The 20,229-nt window shown below is 34.1% G+C and overlaps 3 protein-coding genes across 4 annotated transcripts; 2 read left to right on the forward strand and 1 right to left on the reverse strand.

Moving 5' to 3' along the window:
• The first annotated feature begins 10,601 nt into the window (after positions 1–10,601).
• Positions 10,602–12,610, forward strand: LOC120142256 (tubulin beta-8 chain-like). The gene is made up of 3 exons (XM_039157005.1): positions 10,602–11,085; positions 11,173–11,442; positions 11,803–12,610. Exons 1-3 carry the CDS (start codon positions 10,692–10,694, stop codon positions 12,471–12,473), a joined length of 1,335 nt encoding a protein of 444 aa, XP_039012936.1. The 5' UTR covers positions 10,602–10,691; the 3' UTR covers positions 12,474–12,610.
• A 978-nt stretch (positions 12,611–13,588) lies between these two features.
• LOC120142177 (DNA-directed RNA polymerases I and III subunit RPAC2-like) lies at positions 13,589–14,675 on the reverse strand. The gene is made up of 4 exons (XM_039156918.1): positions 14,599–14,675; positions 14,323–14,472; positions 14,119–14,195; positions 13,589–13,897 (listed from the first exon to the last, which is right to left on the reverse strand). The coding sequence occupies exons 2-4, from the start codon at positions 14,421–14,423 to the stop codon at positions 13,725–13,727; spliced, it is 351 nt and encodes a 116-aa protein (XP_039012849.1). The 5' UTR covers positions 14,424–14,472; positions 14,599–14,675; the 3' UTR covers positions 13,589–13,724.
• A 659-nt stretch (positions 14,676–15,334) lies between these two features.
• LOC120142178 (mitochondrial import inner membrane translocase subunit TIM10-like) lies at positions 15,335–17,162 on the forward strand. Of its 2 annotated transcripts, XM_039156919.1 has the most exons (6): positions 15,335–15,397; positions 15,499–15,544; positions 15,847–15,899; positions 16,416–16,463; positions 16,581–16,650; positions 16,941–17,162. In XM_039156919.1, exons 2-6 carry the CDS (start codon positions 15,506–15,508, stop codon positions 16,992–16,994), a joined length of 264 nt encoding a protein of 87 aa, XP_039012850.1. In that variant the 5' UTR covers positions 15,335–15,397; positions 15,499–15,505; the 3' UTR covers positions 16,995–17,162. The 2 variants fall into 2 exon arrangements, with proteins under 2 accessions (XP_039012850.1, XP_039012851.1); XM_039156920.1 differs by having other exon boundaries at positions 15,359–15,544; positions 16,416–16,454.
• Positions 17,163–20,229: the final 3,067 nt, after the last annotated feature.

Here is a 20,229-nt window from a genome sequence, read left to right on the forward strand (position 1 = left end):
TATCAACTAGTAGAGTATTGCAATTGATCCATTTAGATCTTTTTGGGTCATCTAGAACTACTAGCTTGGGTGGAAAACAATATGCATTTGTCTTGGTAGATGACTATTCTAGATATACTTGGGTTCTATTCTTAAGTACTAAATATGAAGCATTAGAAAAATTCATCACGTTTTCAAAAGTAATCCAAAACGAAAAAGGTTACTCTATAACTAGTGTTAGGAGTGATCATGGAACTGAATTTGAAAATCTTGGATTTACTGAATTTTGTAATTCTAATGGTATTGGTCATAATTTTTCAGCACCAAGAACCCCTCAACAAAATGGAGTTGTTGAAAGGAAAAATCGAACTTTAGAAGAAATGGCTAGAACCATGCTTTGTGAAAATAATTTGCCAAAATATTTTTGGGCGGAAGCCACAAATACTGCTTGTTATGTTATTAATCGAGTAATGATTAAGCCTATTTTGAAGAAAACTCCATATGAACTTTTTAAAAATAAAAAGCCTAACATTAGCTATTTTCATCCTTTTGGATGTAAATGTTTTGTTTTAAACAACGATAAAGACAATCTTGGCAAATTTGATGCTAAAAGTGATGAATGAATTTTTCTGGGTTATTCCTTAAGTTCTAAAGCTTATCGAGTATTTAATAAAAGAACTTTAGTTGTATAAGAGTCTATACATGTTGTTTTCGATGATAATCTCCTTCCGAGGAAGGATTCTTGTTTGAATGATGATATAGGTATTATAAATACAAATGACGTTAGACATGACGTTGGAGAATCATAATCAAAGGAAGAAATGAAAGATGAGGAAACTCAAGATCCTCTCGAGAATCCAACCATTGAAGAAAGGGAGGTATCTTACCCAAGAGAGTACAACTATGTCAAGGATGGTGAGATTATAGGTGATCCATCCAAAGGGGTAACAACTCGATCTTCTCTTAGAAATATTTGTAATTATGTTGCATTTATCTCATGCATAGAGCCTAAGAATATTAAAGAAGCATTAAAATATGTACATTAGATTATGGCTATGCAAGAAGAGTTAAATCAATTTGAGAGAAGTAAAGTATGGACATTAGTTGAAAGGCCTAGTAATAAATCTACTGTAGGTATTAGATGGGTATTTAGGAATAAACTTGATGAGAGTGGTAATATAGTGAGAAACAAGGCTAGACTTGTTGCTCAAGGCTATACTCAAGAAGAAGGCATAGACTATGATGAAACATACGCTCCCGTAGCTAGGATTGAAGCAATTAGAATGTTATTAGCATTTGCATGTTTTCATGAATTTAAATTATATCAAATGGATATTAAAAGTGTATTTTTAAATGGTTTTATAAAGGAATAAGTGTATGTGGAACAACCTCCTGGTTTTGAAGATTTAAAATTTCCAAATCATGTTCTTAAGTTGACAAAAGCACTTTATGGTTTAAAACAAGCTCCTAGAGCTTGGTATGAAAGATTGTCAAACTTTTTAATTGAGAAAGGTTTTTCCAAATGGAAGGTTGACACTACATTGTTTTTAAAGCATAAAGTTAAAGATTTATTAATAGTTTAAATTTATGATATAATATTTGGTTCTACTAATGATGTTCTTTGCCAAGAATTTTCTAAGCTAATGCAAAGTGAATTCGAGATGAGCATGATGGGGGAGCTCTTATTTTTCTTGGGACTCCAAATCAAGCAAAGAAAAGATGACATCTTTATCAATCAAGCTAAGTACGTAAAAGATATGCTCAAGAAGTTTGGACTGGAAAATGGGAAGCCACATAACACTCCAATGAGCTCATCGACAAAGCTTAACATAGATGAATGAGGTAAATGTGTGGATGTTAAATTATATAGGTCAATGATTGGTTCTTTGCTTTATCTAACTGCAAGTAGACCGAATATCATGTTTAGTGTTTGCTTATGTGCTAGATTTAAATCATGCCCTAAGGAATCACATTTACTAGCTGTTAAGAGGATCTTTAGATACCTTAAGGACACTCCTAGTTTATGACTTTGGTATCCTAGAGACTCTAGCTTTAGCTTGCATGCCTTCTCTGATGCGGATTATGGAGGATGCAAATTAGATAGGAAAAGCACCTCCAGTACTTTCCAATTCCTTGGAAATATATTGATTTCTTGGTTTTCAAATAAACAAAATTATGTTGCATTATCTACCACTGAAGCGGAATACATTTCAGCCGATAGTTTTTGTGCACAAGTTTTATGGATGAAACAATAACTTTTTGATTATGGAATTGAAGTAGGTAATATTCCTATCAAGTGTGACAATACTAGTGCTATTTGTCTCACTAAAAATCTCATCCAACACTCTAGAACTAAGCATATTGAAATAAGACATCACTTCATTAGAGACCATGTCGCTAAGGAAGATGTAGTTCTAGAATTTGTTAATACTTTGCACCAATTAGCGGATATTTTTACAAAGCCTTTAGACAACGAAATATTTTGGACACTTAGGAGAGAATTAGGTTTAACCAACCTATCTTCACTTAGTGTTTAAAATAATTTTAGCACTTTTAAGAATAAATGAAAAATGCTTATAATAATAATTTTTGATTGCATTCTATGCTATTAGTTAGGGGGAGTTTATGTTATTTGGTGAAAATTAATTTTATGTTCAAATGTAGTTTAAGGAATAATTTGATTGATTGAACATGATTAATTTTCAATATATGAGTTACCAAAACCACTAGAGCTAATTAATTTAGCATTTTGAGTGTTTAAAACGGATTTTTGACATTTTTGTGCTTAATTCATCGATTCACTTAACAGTGCATCGATGCATCCCTTTGAATGTGCATCGATTCATCTTGCTGATGCATCGATACTCGATTCATCTTGCTGATGCATCAATGCACGCCTTAAATGTGCATCGATGCACAGGGTCATGCATCGATGCATCCGTCGGGTTTTAGGTTAAAAAAGCTTATTTTCTCATTTGTTTCAAAACCTAAAACTAAACTCTCTTAGCCGTTCGCCTCCCCTCTCTTCCCTACTCTCAAAATTGCTCCAAATCCTTGGTTTTTGATCGGAATCTTCGAGCTTTTCAACTCCTAATCCTGCTTCTATCATCAATTCATGCAAAACAACACCTCATTCTCATCAATCCGAAATTTTCAAGGTAATATATCAAAAACCTCTATTTCATTAATTTTTGATCTTAGGACTAGTTTATGTTAGTTCTAGGATGAACATTATATCGAGCATTGATTGTTTGATGATTATAAACTAGATTTTACAACCAATTTTATCAAAAACACACAAATTTTCATTAAATTTTTAAATTTTCGAAATTAAAAAAATTTGAAAATCTGATTTTAGTTTTTTTTTTAAATTTGATATTTTTAATTTAATTATGTTGTCTTCATGAAAAACTATACATATTATAATTTTCAAACGTTGTTTTCTAAATAGTTTTTCAAAAACTATGCCCATTAGAATTTGGTTTAGAGAACCTTGAATTATTGAGGACTAAATTGAGTTTTGGGATTGATTAAATTGCATACATATGTTTCAATTTACAGGTTATATTTCTTATTCCGATTCCTAAACCATGTCTAATCCCAAACGCCCTAGAACTTTGTCGAGTCGTTCTCGTTCAAACCAACTTCCTAATCCCATTCCTCAACCTCCTAATAGCCTATTAGGATCTTGCTTTAACATGCCTGAGCGTCATAGAGACGAATTGTACTCTAGGTATAGAAATTGTTTCCAAACTTATAGAATCCGTAAAGAGTGTATTCCTTCGCTTCAAGCTATGGTTGATATTGACTTCGAATACCTTCCAATTCTTAAAGCTTGGAAGTTTGATAAATTATTTCAGCTTAAACCTATCGTCTATCAACAATTGGTCCGTATTTTCTATTCCAATGCGGTGTGTATTCAAAATGAAACTCAATGTGGAACTATAGCCATTAGATCCTATCTTTTAGGCCAATATATTAATATTGACCCCGAGACTATAACTTTCTGATTTGGGTTAGATGAGAGTGGTATATATAATGAGATTGAAAATGTGGAATATCCCTATGTTCCAAACTCCAGTGTTAGTACTCTACAATCTCATCACGATCGTTTTCTCCATTTGATGATCTCTTGGTGGTTTAGACCATCCGGAGGTAGGTACTCCACACTTCGTGCCAGGGATTTATGGTGGATGTATTGTATTAAGAATAAGATCAAAATAATTCTTCTACAGATTATCTTTAGTGTGCTAGTCGATACCGTACACATTATCCCGTCCAAACATGTTGAAACATTAGTTTATGGTTGTCTTCTTAGTAATCTCTTTATCAAACTCGGTCTAGATGTCTCTCTTGACAATCCTATTCCTCTCCAAAACCCAATCAATCTCACATCCTTGAAGAAAGCGGATTGGAAACAAGACGAGGTAACCAGTCTTTGGGTATTTCGACCCGGTAAGCAAACCCTGGGAGCTAGCTCTTCACGAGCTGCTCCTAGCTCTTCTCGTGCTCCTCCTCCTCCTACAGCACCGGCTGTTGACGATGATCCTGAGTTTCATCAACTTATGCAAGATATCGACGATCGCGTTCCAGACGATGAGCCTGCACCGGAACCTGCACAACAATGAGATCAAATACCACCATATTTTCTATCATTCTTGGAGTCGTTTGATCTGAGGTTTGCCTCCATAGAGTCTCAGATTACTGAGTTTCAGCGGGAGATGCGTGAACGTATGGACGCGCTCACTCTTGTAGTTCGAGCTCATTATCCTCCTCCTCCTCCCGACCCTCCTATGGAGTAGACCTTTTTCATGGAGTTGTTTGTTTTGGATTGTTTAATGTTTGAATTTGTTATAGTTTGGATGATTGGATTTTGAACTTAATTTTTATATATTTGGTTTGGTTAAATTTTCTTATTTTTTGTATCATTAGATATATATGACCAATTATACCATTTCACATTTGCTTATGAATATTGTTTATGGAACTAATGGCTAATCTCTCTTTTGATTGTGATCTTAGCAACTTAAGCTATATATATATATTTAATCAATTGGCTATGTTTTATCAAAACCTTGTTTAAATCGATTTTTAAGTCTTTTTGATTTAACAAAAAGGGGGAGAAATGTTAAGTGTTAAAATGTTTTATTAAAAGGGAGAAGTGTTATAGTAAGGGGGAGTAATTTTTCAAAATTGATTTCAAATTTTTAGAAAATCTTAAAATAACACAAATGTTTTGTTATATCAAAAAAGGGGAGATTGTTGAAAACATTTTTGTGTTTCGATATAACAAATTAGTTTAAATGAATTTTAATATTTTACAAATGATTTTCTAAGTATATTCGAATCAATTAATCGAATATCAAATTATTACTCCAAGTCTTTTAAGATCAATTTCAAACCTTACTAAATGTGTAAAATTGTGTTTTATACTTAATATATTTTTGAAATAATTTTCACAAAGTATTTTGAACCAAAATCAAGCCTAAAACCAAATTTTCAGAGTGATGCACCGATGCACCAATCCATGCATTGATGCACCATGAATTAAATTGAACATCGAATGCATTTCATGTATCGATGCACATACCATGCACAGATGCACTAAGGATTTTTTGAAAACATCGAATGCATTTGATGCATCGATATACCAGCCATGCATCGATGCACTCTGGCTATTTTGAAACATCGAATGCACTTGATGCATCGATGCACTCTTAGTGCACCGATGCACTGAGAGTCCAACGGTCAAAATATTTGAATTTTACACAGATGCACCGATGCACCTAGGGTATGCATCGATGCACTGACGCTCCTAATTGCTTTAATTAATTGTTTTCACACTTAAATGACTCTATTGACTCCACTAATCATCCCCAACGTTCAGAATCATTTGAAGGTGTATTTAAACAAGCTTAGAAGCCATTGATCAACAATAAGAAACAACAATCAACTAAAATCAAGAGAGAATCAAAGAGAAAACATCAAACCTCAAGTTTGAGCATTTCAAGCCTATTTTTCATTCAATATTCATTTTGCTTTCAAGAACACTACTTGTACTCAAATGTATTCATTTTTGAGTGTTCTTTTCTTTGTTCGAGAATTGTGCAAACATTCTACCTTGTGAGGATTTCCTTGTAAGTTTGCAAATTTGTAATCTTCTCTTTGAGAAAGAGTGTTCTCAAGAATTGGGGTATATTCTTCAGGGTGTTGTAAGGTTATCTCTTTGGCCTAAAAAGAAAGAACAAATTAGTGAATTTGTTAGAAAATCCTTAGTGTGGATAGCTAAGGTAGTGGACGTAGACTTTGGTTGAGAAAGTCGAACCACTCTAAACCGCTGTGCAAATCTTTTCAATTCTCTGCAAAAGCTTCCACCAGATTTTTATTGGCCAATTCACCCCCCTCTTGGTCAATTACGTCGATCGATTAACTCAACACTCTTGAACGGTGGAAGGGACCTCTTGAACGATGAGAGGGGCCTCTTGAATGATAGGAGGGGCCTCTTGAACTTTGACAGGTGAATCGGGCTTCTTCTTACGGAGTCTTGGCACTATTGGGGTGAACATAGACGTAATGACACGTGTACGACGTTTGATGCGTGAACCCCGTCGTGCAAGAAAAACCCAACGTAAAACATCTACCTTATCGGACCGCTAAAAATAAATTAATACATAAATCAGTAAATAAATAAATAAATATTGCTGAAAAAAGGTTATTTGTATTTTTAGTATAGTATTAAACAAACTTATCTCATTGCGTAGAGTATGAACCTTATTCTGCAACGATGAAACAATCTCATGTAGAGCGACTACCTCATCACGTAAAGTAGATACTTCACCATGTAAAACACCATTGTCATCGCGTAAAACATCTACCTCACCACGTAAAGACCGTACCTCATCACGCCATGCACTATTGTCGTGACGTAAAGTACTGACCTCATCACGCAAAGCACTGACCTAATCACGTAACTCCCCTAACTCATCCCGTGGAGGTGGAGAACTTGGAGATAAATGTCGCGATATCTTTTTCGGTCGCCTATCATGAGGTGATGGTGGAGAAGAGGCTCGATGATGTGATGGAATAGGTGATGGCTCTCATTGTGGAGGTGTATAATCAGCTCGATCGGGTGATGGCTCTGGGTGAGGTGATTGCTCTCAAAATGGGGGGTGCTCATCATCCGTCCCATCAAAAAAACGCTTACGTCAGCCTCTGTAATGGATAGTTGGCCTCCTAACAATATAAAAGCTTAAACAAAGTTAAACGTCTACTAGTAATAACTTGTTTATATATGGTAGTATTTGTGTTAACTTACATCATTCATCGTCGTATATGGTATTAAATCTTCTCAATCCAACAGCTGGATCCTCCTCCAGGTAATAGCCCTAGGAATATCATTTGAATTTTTTTCTTGCATATGTCCGCATGCTAGGAAAAACCTCAAATATCCAAATCTACAAACAATATAATACACAAACATTAGTAATTATTAAATAATTAATTATTATTTTGGAAACATTATATAGAAATTCTTACCTTAAAGGCCCAAATAAAGCCTACCAAAGTGTATTTGGAACCATCGCCACGCAAACTACGACGGTCCTTAAAGGCAGACGACAACTTTTTCCATGTAGCTTTCCATAGATATGAACCCCACGGAAACACGTTCCATGCATTTAGGTCCTCTACCAATAATATTAGGTCCTCAGAAATAGGTTGTCTGGCCTCTTTGCCTAAAAAGTCGGCATTCAAAAGTAATAAAAGGCATGCTTGGACAATATCAAGGTCATTCATCCGAGTAAAACCATCTTTAAGAAGTAATCTTTTCAAGTCGTCGACGTGTAAACTGAGCTTCGCCTTTGCCAACTCAGGAAAAACCCTAGATAACCATGATGGGCGAGCGATATGACTAGTGTACCGACCTACTTAATCGTGTCCAAAACGTAGCCCAGTGATTAAGCAAAACTCCTCCCGCCCAAAACAAGTATACGCCGATGGAAAATGAAACCATATCTCTTCATCACCACGTTGTATCCTCTCGGGTAGATCGTTAGTCATGGTCTGAAGAAACAAATGGGTCAACATAGCATTTCCACCTGGATGTTGTACTTTCAGCCATGGCCCGAAGCAAGTATCCTCAAACAATTTTCTTTGTACAGGTGTAAGTGTCGACGCTATTATAGTAGCTAGGCTTAATTATTCCTTAGAGTCAATGAAGCCGAAAAAAATTTCTAATAAAAAACAATAAACATATCAAGTTAGATATACCAACAAATTATACACTATAAACATACATGATATTAAACAGTGAAAACAAAACCAAATATGTTTCAAACTAGCACGGTATTCACCCAAGTCATTATTCTATCATAGTTTTTTGGTTGAAGTAATGCAAATCATTCAAGTTTCAATTTGCAAAAGAAGAGTAGTTTCTGAAACTTAAATTCGCAACGCGAAAATGAAAATTGCAACGCGAGACTAAAATCGCGTTGCGAATTTAAGTTTCAGAAACTACTCTTCTTCTGCAAATTGAAACTTGAATGATTTGCATTACTTCAACCAAAAGACAAAACAAAGACAAATACTAACTTCACAGGGTTAAAGACTAAACAGTTTAGCAGTATTGGCAGCAACCGAATGAATTTACTAAGCAATGTAAGTGAAATGGTTAATCTATATATTGAAATTACCAGTAAATTTATCATCAATTTAAATATGAAAAATTTAATAATAATACAAAAATTTCAAAATAAAAATAATTAAAAAAACTAACCCTCAGTGGTTGATTTTCCATTTTATAGTCGTGAATGGTTGTGAGGGTGACTCTGAGAGATGGAGATAGACAGATTTCGCCAGAGATGGGGACGGATTTCGTCGGAGATGGGGACAGATGTCGCCGTAGAGAGTGAGAGATGGAGATGTGACTGAGTTGTGATTTTGTGTTTTAGGTTATGAGTTGCGATTATACTGTTTACATTTGTGTTGCGAAATTAATATTGTGTCTCGAATTCGAAAATAAAATTTGCGTTGCGAAAATAAACGCGCTTTGCGAATTTGACTTCTGTGTTGCGAATTACAAATTCGTGTTGCAATTTTGAAAATCGCGTTGCGAATTTGTTGGTCATTTTCGCAAATCCAAAAAAAATTGGTTAAAATCGTATATTATAAGACATTTTCGGTCACTAAAATTATTTTCTCTAGATTCAATGGATTTTTTTGAGTGTATTAGTTACATATATTATATTATATTATAAAGGAATATTTAGTTTAAGTATATCGATAACATATATTATATTTTAACTTTTAAGGGTATGTTTAGTTTGATTAATTTTAAATTATCCTTGGTAATGAAATATTATAAATTAGATTACTTCGTTTAATTTTGAAAATATAAAATTATAGGGGTGATGTTGGAAATTTTATTGAGATAATGAGGTGAGGAAAATATAATTTTTCACCTATTGTACTTTAGAAATATTTTTTTGAAGTATGGTGCTTTAAACAGTAACTTGAAAAAGTCGTATGGAATAAAAAACGTCTTCATGAAAACACAAAGATTATGGTCTTTTGTGTAATTCGGGTGACACCAACTAAAATGACCATACAAGAAACTTTCGACACATACATGCAGTTAAGAGAACACAATATATCATCCATGTGTATTCCGACATACACTACAACAATCACACCGCTTGAAATATTAATTCACCCACACTCTAAAAAGTAATTTTTCATTCATATTATTAGCCCAAAAATATCGGATAATGCTGTTACCTCTAATTACCAAATAAAATGATATAGATTACTTAAAAGTAACCTTATTAAGATGACTAAAAATTTCAAACACAATTATAAAATATAAAAGAATAAACATATTAGATAAATATGTATAAAGATGAGTAAATATCATTAATTATTATTTTTTAATAATTCGAGCATTTCGTAATTTTTAGTTCATGAGATGAAATCCAAAAAGAAAATGAGTGATGGTGATGGGGCCAGCTGTTTATAAGGTAGAGAGGTAGAATGGCGCCATCCCTCCTAATTTGAATTTTTGTTTCAATTAGCGGACAATGCCATCCAGCTGTCTCCCAATTTTTGAATTTCAAAAATTTCACTTTTTAACTCCGCTTGTAGCCGTTGCCTTTTCCCGTCCGTTACCGTCAACAGCCTCGTAGACTGAGAAAAATTCATCATCAACAAAAGAACAAAGGTCGAATTCCAATTTTAGTCCCTATTTTAAGGTTTAAATTTTATTTGTTTACTTTAGTTTAATATATTTCGATTTTATACTCTTAATTTAGATCAAATCGATAACAATTTAGTTATTTTCGTTTAATTGACATTATAAGTTTTTACGTCCAGTATTAAATATATTCAGAAAATAAAAGGATTGTATTATATTAAATCAAAATAGAAGCAGCTAATTAAAAAAAAGAAACAGATTTATCAAAATAAAAATAGAGGGAATAAAAAGGTAAAAATTTCAAATTTCAATAGTCTAGAGGGTCTATAATCAGAATTAGACAAAATAGGTAAAATAATTGAAATTAAATAAACCTTTTCTCATTCAGAGTATAAATTAATTAGGGTTTGTATATAAAAACCTGGCTCTCGCATCTTCCGCTTTCAACTTTACATCCTGCAGCTCTAATTTCTCCATCCTCTTTAAATCTTTTTACTGTTTGCTTCTCTTCTATCCATAAGCAAAAATGCGTGAGATCCTTCACATTCAAGGTGGCCAGTGCGGCAACCAAATAGGAGCCAAGTTCTGGGAAGTTGTATGCGCCGAGCACGGCATAGATCCAACCGGTCGTTACCAAGGAGACTTAGATCTTCAACTCGAGAGGATCAATGTCTACTACAATGAAGCCAGTTGTGGTAGGTTTGTCCCTCGTGCCGTCCTCATGGATCTCGAGCCTGGCACCATGGACAGCATCAGATCTGGTCCTGTCGGCCAGATCTTTCGACCCGACAACTTCGTCTTCGGCCAGTCCGGCGCCGGAAACAACTGGGCTAAAGGCCACTACACAGAAGGTGCTGAGTTAATCGACTCTGTCCTTGATGTTGTTCGGAAGGAGGCTGAAAATTGCGATTGTCTTCAAGGTAAATTAATGATCTCTTGGAAAACTTGTTTATTGTTCAACTTATTTTGTAATAATTGGTGTTTATGGACTTTTTTGTTCTCTGTAGGGTTTCAGGTCTGTCATTCTCTGGGAGGAGGGACTGGATCTGGAATGGGAACACTTCTGATATCGAAAATAAGGGAAGAATACCCAGATAGGATGATGTTGACTTTCTCTGTTTTCCCATCTCCTAAGGTCTCTGATACTGTTGTGGAGCCTTACAATGCTACTTTGTCAGTTCATCAGTTGGTTGAAAACGCTGATGAGTGTATGGTTCTCGACAATGAGGCATTGTATGACATTTGTTTCAGGACACTTAAGCTCACCACTCCCAGCTGTAAGTTTTCCTTTGATTTTGCTCTTTAGTTTCTGACATTGGTTTTTGAAATTATATTTTTGTGAATAAAAATAGGTTCCTGGAAGGCGAAAATTGAGTTTGTAGTAATATCTGTTTATAGACCTTAGGGATCGTTCTTTTTCTGAGTAATTTGATCTGTTTGTTTGGCTCTACGCTACGTCTTTTAATTGAAATTTTTGTACTGTTTATTCGATGCTGTTGTGGGTTTTTGCTATATGATCTGATTTGTATAACAACAGTTTCCTGAAAGGCTAAAGTTGAGTTAGTTTGAACTAAGATCTGTTTATTTAGATCTTCAAAGTTCTTACATTTTGTTGCTTTCTTTTTTATCTTTGACAGTTGGTGATCTGAATCATTTGATATCTGCAACAATGTCTGGAGTTACGTGCTGCTTGCGATTCCCTGGTCAACTCAACTCTGATCTTAGGAAACTTGCTGTTAATCTCATCCCATTTCCCCGGCTTCACTTCTTTATGGTGGGTTTTGCTCCACTCACTTCAAGAGGTTCACAACAGTACCGAGCCCTGACAGTTCCCGAGCTAACTCAGCAAATGTGGGATGCAAAGAACATGATGTGTGCTGCTGATCCACGACACGGGCGATACTTGACTGCATCAGCCATGTTCCGTGGCAAAATGAGCACTAAGGAAGTGGACGAGCAAATGTTGAATGTTCAGAACAAGAACTCATCATACTTCGTTGAGTGGATTCCTAACAATGTGAAGTCAACAGTTTGCGACATCCCACCCACAGGCCTTAAGATGGCATCGACATTTATTGGCAATTCAACATCCATACAGGAGATGTTTAGGCGTGTGAGCGAGCAATTTACAGCTATGTTTAGGAGGAAAGCCTTCTTGCACTGGTATACAGGAGAAGGCATGGATGAGATGGAGTTCACCGAGGCTGAGAGCAACATGAACGATCTTGTCTCTGAGTATCAGCAGTACCAAGATGCTACAGCCGATGAAGATGAGTATGAGGAAGAGGAACCAGAATATGAGGAATAATTAAAAAGGGAACTTGTTGCCATTTAGGCAATTCAACTCTAAATTTCCTTATATCCCTTGGTAGTTGTCATTTCCTGAGTTCTACATTCTCAATACTTTGCTTGCTCTTTCAGCAAAGCGTGATCAGTTTATCATATTATGTACCCCTAACCTTTTGAAGTTTCAAAGTTAATTTCAGTTGCATTTGTTCCATCTTTTTCGTGATAATTTACCCACCTGGATCTTATAATTATATTGAGTTGATTAAAAACCAGACTTCATTCAGTATAAAGGAATGCAAACCCTGGTTTGCTCATGCATACTAGGATCCAATTAAAGAGTAATAGAGTTAGAATGTGTTGGAAATTTGATTAGAGTTAATATTCCATTAACCTTTGCTTAAGATTTAATTTACCCAAAGTTTTCTGTGCGTTGGAAATGAATTTAAATACCATACCATCGTTATTGCAACAATTTAGACATGCTGTAACACATTTTTTTAATTTGATTCTTTCTCAATCCCGATTTGGTCGCCGAAGAGAGGGGGGCGGGGAAAAGAGATGCATACTGAATCTTAATTGAACTGCAAAATATTAGCTTAAGATTACAAGTCAATTTTATGCCCCCTTCTGGTTTGAAGTTTTAACTTAATGTCGATGTAACAAAGACTATGTTTCTTTGTCTTTTACAAATTATATGAGCTATAATTGAACTCAGCTGAAGAATATATAAGATTTATGCATTTAATGGTATTTACCATTTGATAAAATTTCTCGATCTACCATTACCTGTTACACAATGGTCGAGTTTATGTTTATCGATGCTTAATGCAGGCTTGCCGGATGCAAATGATCCAAAAAAGATAAGCAGAGTTCCAACCGCTGTTGGAAATACTGCAGTTGTCAAAACCAGGAGAAATAACTACGAACTCGATGAAACCAACAAAAAATGCCCCAAAGCCTGAAGTTCAAATAGCTTGATGCATTTCCTGAAATTTAACTGCAAAAAATTGGGAATTTTGTAGGCAAAAGTAGAAGTTTTTTGAAAACAATGTAAACCGAATGGATTGCTTAGGCAAAGCCTACAATTCTTGTTTCCAAGTACATCAGATATTAAGGATGGGGAACTCTAGTTTGTCCATGAAATAAAGATAGTTAATCCTGCGCAAGGTTGTGAGCGCAAAGCTTCGATTCAAATAACAAAAAGAAGCAATTCAGATTGAGCTAATGACATCTCGAGCACACGATAGTATTAAGATAAGAGACATTAATTTCATTCACTCTCTTCTGAATCACTACTTTCTTCCTTTGAATCGATTTTCATGGCCTTGACAGCATTGCTTGCTTTAAAATCTTCAACAGCCTTGTCAAAAGTGCTCCTCACATGCCTGCACATCAGCATCAGATCTTGACATGCATCTTTCAACACCTCACTTGCTGGATCACCTGCACAATTTCATTAAAACAACACAAGTTTCACAACCAAAATTGCATCTTATCCAACTGAAACAACCAAAAGATCTTGAACCCATCAACAATGTTGTTGCTCCATATAACATACTTATATCCAGAAATCTTAAAGCAGGAAAACGAATGGAGAAATTGCCAAAACAGTCGATGAAAAATGATCCATTAAAGTTTGAAAGAAGTGTGTAGGATTGAGTTACCAGTTGTCTGAACTCTAATGTTAACTCGAGCTTGTGATGGATGAGGAATACTGTACCCAGAAAATGTTACCCTTGGGCTGCACAATTAAAATTATAGCTTCCACTTTCAACTTAATCGTTTAAAACAAAGAAAAGCCACCACTAATCAAGCAAAAACAACTAAGAAAAAACTAAAAAAAATTAAACAGAGGTGATTGAACTGACTCTTGATTCAAGGTGAACCTAACGGAGTTAGCTAGTGTATGATCCTCATCAGTCAACGAAAAAGTTGCAGCACTATTATCACTGAAAGACCCGTGTTCCATTGTTTCCTTTATCCAGATCCAAAACACCCAGATATTTTATCGATAAAATCTGGAAAAGAAGGAGGAGGAGGAGGAATAACAATAAAAAATAAGAAATTTAACCCAAATAATCATGGGGAAAACACATTAGAAGAGGGAAACCAAAGGAAAAGGAGAAACACGGAATCTGACCCACCTCAGTATTTTGCCTGCAAAACCCTACAAGCTTCAACAAGGTTTTTTTTTTCTCGTGGCGAAAGTTATACGAGGAACTAGGAGAATTTATCAAATTACAGCTTTAGCCCCTGCTTTACAATGCCAGTCAGTTTTCAACGAGTCAAGGTATCTGTTAGACCCCTTTAATATATAGGCTACATCAATTTAGTCACTATACTGTTAAATGCATCAATTTAGTCACTCTCAATTATATAGATTACTTTATATTAGTCCCTCTATTATATAAATTGGTCCAGATTAGTCCCTCTATTATTAAATTTAGATTAGTTTTTTATTAAATAAATTCATTCATTCTTTATACTAATTAAAAGAAGCAAATAATATCATTTTTACAGAGTTAACATTTATTATATCTAGAAAATGTCAATATCTGTTTAAATGAGTTAATGTTTTGATATTTTATAATTTTATAAACAAAATATTTTATTTGAAGCTGATTTTGAAAAAAATAAAATTAATGTTATTTTAAATAATAAAAATTAAATATGTAAAAAGTTAACGTTATTTGATTTTTTTGATTAGTGCAAAGAATAATTTGACCTATTTCATAGTAGAGTGACTAATTTGAATCAGACTCTACAATAGAGGGACTAGATTGATCTATTTAAGAGGGGCTAAGTTAACATATTAACTAAATAGAGGAAGCCAACAGGTATTTTCACCAGTTTTCAACAGTACATTTTCTGCCACTTCCTTGTTTACGGCTATTCCTAAACCCTAACAAAAACAAAGTTTTTCTCCAATCATATTAAAACCTCGTGAGTAAAATTTTATAAAATCCTCTATTTTCTGATACTGTTCAAATATTTTCCCTTGATATTTCTTGTTAGATTTAGGCCGATCTTTGCTTGTTTCTCAGGGGTTCAATGGCTGCCAACATCCCAGCTGGAATAGACAAAGAGCAGGTTAGCTGTTACCACCTTTTTCTCAGTTCATAAACAATGCTTTGCATCAATTACTGAAGACAGACTTGATCTTTTCTATTGATTGATTTGGCCTTTTTGTTTTTTTGAGTTTGGAGTGTTCAAGTAATCTTGGGTGTATGTATAGTCTCGATGGATTAATGTGTTTATTATGAACTAACTGGAAATGGTTCTTTGAAATTTGCTTCGTTCTGGGTTTTGGTTATTGCAATTATATTTATCTGTGTCTTTTACCATTTATGCGATCTGGGTAATTTGAAGTTCATGTTTTGAACACTTTGCAGGCGTTTGGAATGGCGGAAACAGAGATGGAATACAGGGTAGAACTCTTTAACAGGTAATTGAGAATTGCCCAAAATTTAATGCACTTGTTTATTTAGACCTGTCATGATTCGACTTAAACCCGAAAACCTGATCTGATACATCCTAAAACTCAAACCGACCTAATTTGATTTTATGAGGTAAAGTTAACAACTTGAATCCCTCCAACCCAAATTTGAATTGATTGAACCTAACCTGATCAAATCTGAAATGACTTGAATAAGTAACTCAAGATGATCCAACCCTAAAACTCAAGACTCAAATCTGAATGACCTGTACAGAACCACTCTGGGCCTAGAATTGACCTGACCTGAAATGGTCAAAATCTTAAAAATTAATTGATCCTGTTTGCTCAATCTTCTTATCTGCCTGTATAATAAAATTTCCTAGTTTAGAATTTGATGGTGGACCTCTATGGCCTTGCTTGCTTCTTTCTTACAGATGGTGTGACAATATTTTCCATTACTCTGTAAGGTTTTATTGCCAATACTTGCTTTTCTGAGTTCAGAGCACTTTTATGATTTTCTTTCAGGCTTGCACAAACCTGTTTCAACAAGTGCGTTGACAAAAGTTATGAGAAGTCTGAACACCGCTGTTCTTATTATTTCGTTCAACCTATTTAATCGGTTTACGTGTGTTATACGGTTAATTTTATTCCCTTAAAAATGATGTTGATGATAACACATTTCTGCTTTAGGTACAAGGAGGCTGAGCTAAACATGGGGGAAAATAGTTGCATTGATCGCTGTGTTTCGAAGTATTGGCAGGTAAGATTGGGTTTGAAATTATTCATAATTTTTCTAGTTTGTGTTTTATTTTAGTTTTAAGCATGACATATGCTAGTTTTGTGATTACTTCCTTTGGCTTTAACCTTCTAGATGAAGAATTATAAAGAACATTCTGTTGTATTTATGGATACTCTGCAGAGAGTTCTATATTTCAGCTGGCTTGTTTGAATCGAAATCATGCTTGTTTCTGTACGGATTAGTTTGAACTTTGTATCTATTTCTTAGTTCAATGGCTGACATTTGGTTCTTATATGCACAATGTTTTGTAGGTGAATAGCATGATTGGCCAGATGCTCAGTGCCGGTGGTCGGCCTCCGATGTAACACGGTCATCTTCGTGTTATGTGTAAAGCATGGCTAGCCCTGCAATTGTTTTTAATAATTTATCTGTACTTGGAACTGCTGATCAAGAGTTCTTGTAAACCGAACTTTCATTCATAAAAACTGCCATTGCTCTTTTGAGAAATAACATATGCCAAATTTGCTTGTTAATTGCAAATAATCTCGATTACATTGCACTAATCTTTAACCAAACATTAAATAATGCAAAAGGGTGACATAGAATGGAAGATACGAAGGATATTTGAAAGTTGAAGGGAAAAAAGGATTTGCACACTTTCAGTTTCCATGTTTATTGGCTTCCAAGTTTGTACCATCTTTTAGGGTTTCCCTTGCATCATTGTCATATTCCTAGCACCTTCCGTTTCCATATTCGCATAAGCAACAACAGCAGCAACATCCGCCACGTTGAATATCCATCATCATTTTCTTCATCTTCTTCACCATCAATATCATTTTTCGTATTTTCTTTGACATATTAAACGTCACAGCATCACTCTTATCATTTGGTTGAGATGACAGAGGAGTGAATGGTGACGACGACGACTTCTCAACCTCGATCCCAGAATCAACTCGGGATAGGTAAATAGGTAACTTGTATATTTTAGGACACTATTAACAAAGAAAAACGCTAGATATCAAAGTGTGGAAACAAACAAATGTTAGAAGATAGGTAACCTCAGTTTTTTTTTTTTAAATAATATGAGGTGATTATATAGTAGTATATGTTCATAAAAACATACACCCTATAGATGTAACTGCTATAACCTATGAGTTAAATTATATATTTTAATAGTTATATGGGCAGTCTCAGTTAGGGGTGTTCAAATTAATCCGTTACCTTAACATATTAACCGATGTAACCGCTACATTTTATAGGTAATTAACTGAACCGTTAAGGTTTAGCGGTTTCGGTTAACCGAACCGCTAAAAATATCGACTAACGATTACATTTACGGTTAATGATTTTTGATAAATGGTTAACCATTCGTTAATCATTAATAAATTATAATTAATTAATTATATTTTTTAGAGAATATAATTAGATATAAAATCAAAATGGTTCCTCTTATCTTTTAGTTATTATGTTTATCTTATATAAGAGCACTTTAAATCAAACATATATGAAGGAAATACATGATTTTAAATTATAAAATATAAATATACACGTAAGATTTTAAACTGTAAAAAAATGTATATACCTCGTAATATATATTTCTATAAAATAAAATACATATACAAATAAATAAGATTTTTTTAAATATATATGTTTTTATAATGGTAAATTTTATGAAATTTTAAAAATTTTAAGTTGTCTTATGTTTGAAAAATATTGTAATAAATTAACCAAACGTTATCCTATAACCGAACCCGTTTCTTAATGGTTATATTATGGTTAACAAAATTTAATAATTGTTATAACGGTTAACCGATCATTTAAACTTAACGATACGGTTAACCGACCATGAATACTCCTAGTCTCAGTAGCTTACATCCTTTGGGAAGATAACCTGATCGTTGATGGAATGACGAAGTTGGCGAAGGCAGGCGTAGGAGAATATACAGTATATGTGGACCCTCCGGAAGAAATAGCAGCGTTGCTGCAGCTTGATTGTAATGCCAATGGGCAAAAGTGATTAGTAATGACAACCCGTTTTCAATAAATAAATAAATAAATAAATATATATATATATATTACCTCCCCAAATTAATATCCTGATTTCATCTCTGGACAGACGAAATGGAATAAATAATTTACTATAATTGTTTCATATCTATGTTGGACAAAAAATTCCTCTACTCTATCATGCCCTACACCTACTTTTAAAAAAAAAGAATTTACTTCTATTGAAATGAACCAACGATTCAAAAATTCATCCACTGGTTCAAGTCTTGTCAACCATATTGATCTCTAGTGCCTATTGTTAGGTAGCGGCTAAGGAAATGGCGTTAAAAATACTGTGAAAGTTTGCTGCAAACAGATTAGCATGTGTTTTTTGGGTAGAATTTGGCACTAAAGTAGTTCGGAAAAGAAAAAAAAAGATGAATGCAATTCCAGCAAAAACTACTTTAAGAAAAGGGTTCGACATTGAAATGGGAAACAAACAAACGAGACTTCTTGGCATCCACTAGTCAATATTTTAGCAAAAAAGAAGAAGCACGCAGTAGCTTTGATGGTGAAAGTAACTAAGAATAGCTTGTAATGAAACAAGTGGCATCTTCGATATAGAGAAAAGAATGTTCCAAGTAAAGAAATTAGTTAATAATGAATGATTCTTAAAAAAGTTTGAAGTTTTTAAATAAAATTTTAATTTATGTTTTGCGTAGATATCATTAAGCACTATGAATGATAAAAGTAAAGTTTGAGTACCGATTGATGGTTTTTTTTAGTATCTAATCATAAGAATAGATATAGTTTTGAGTACAACAAAAAGAGTGGTGCCAATTGGTAATAAGGATGGAGTGAGGGAAGGTGGACGAGATCACACTCTGTTGAAAACTTTAAGTTTCTCATACAGTTTAAATGTTTTATTTGTATTTTTCATTGATGATATAATTTTGTACTCTTAAAATTTTCATATAATTCCTTAAAATTTTATGTTCGGACGTCTCCATCCTTGATTGGTAAAGGTAATTATTGAATTGAATCATTGGTGCATGCCATATTCCTATATGCTAAAATGAAAGACATCACATTTTATGTTCCCAAATCTTGTCACCGTGTAGTACTCGAAAGGGTTCAAAAGCCCCTACATGTGGCCTTCAAAGTAAATCTTTCAGCTTTTTCTTGCTTTCAATCTGCTCAGCTCAATCATTTTATAAAATCTCTGGATCCAAATTGAAGCTCTTTTCTTCTTTTGGATTGTTGACAATTGGTCATGCTGTAATCTCTCTGCAAGTATCTTTGCAGTTTGCCCTTATATATTACCTTTTCTTGACGACGAAAAGCCAATGAAAAGCTGCCATGGAACTTTCTATCTTCCTCATGGCCTTAACATACACAAGGAACCAGATGAATACTTCCAATGATATTAGAAAACTAAAGTTCCAATTTTTTTTTTTTTTTTGATAGGAGCTAAAGTTCCAATTATAGTTATAATTCTTTGATAATCTGTTGGGAGCAAAGCACATAGCAATATCATAGTTCCAATTATTATAGCAAAGCACACTTACACTGATGGAAAATTTTGCTCATACTACATCACACATCACTTCTTCG

Source organism: Hibiscus syriacus, unplaced genomic scaffold (genome assembly GCF_006381635.1).
Source record: "Hibiscus syriacus cultivar Baekdansim isolate YM2019G1 unplaced genomic scaffold, ASM638163v2 tig00110819_pilon, whole genome shotgun sequence".
NCBI classification, from domain to species: Eukaryota; Viridiplantae; Streptophyta; class Magnoliopsida; order Malvales; family Malvaceae; genus Hibiscus; species Hibiscus syriacus.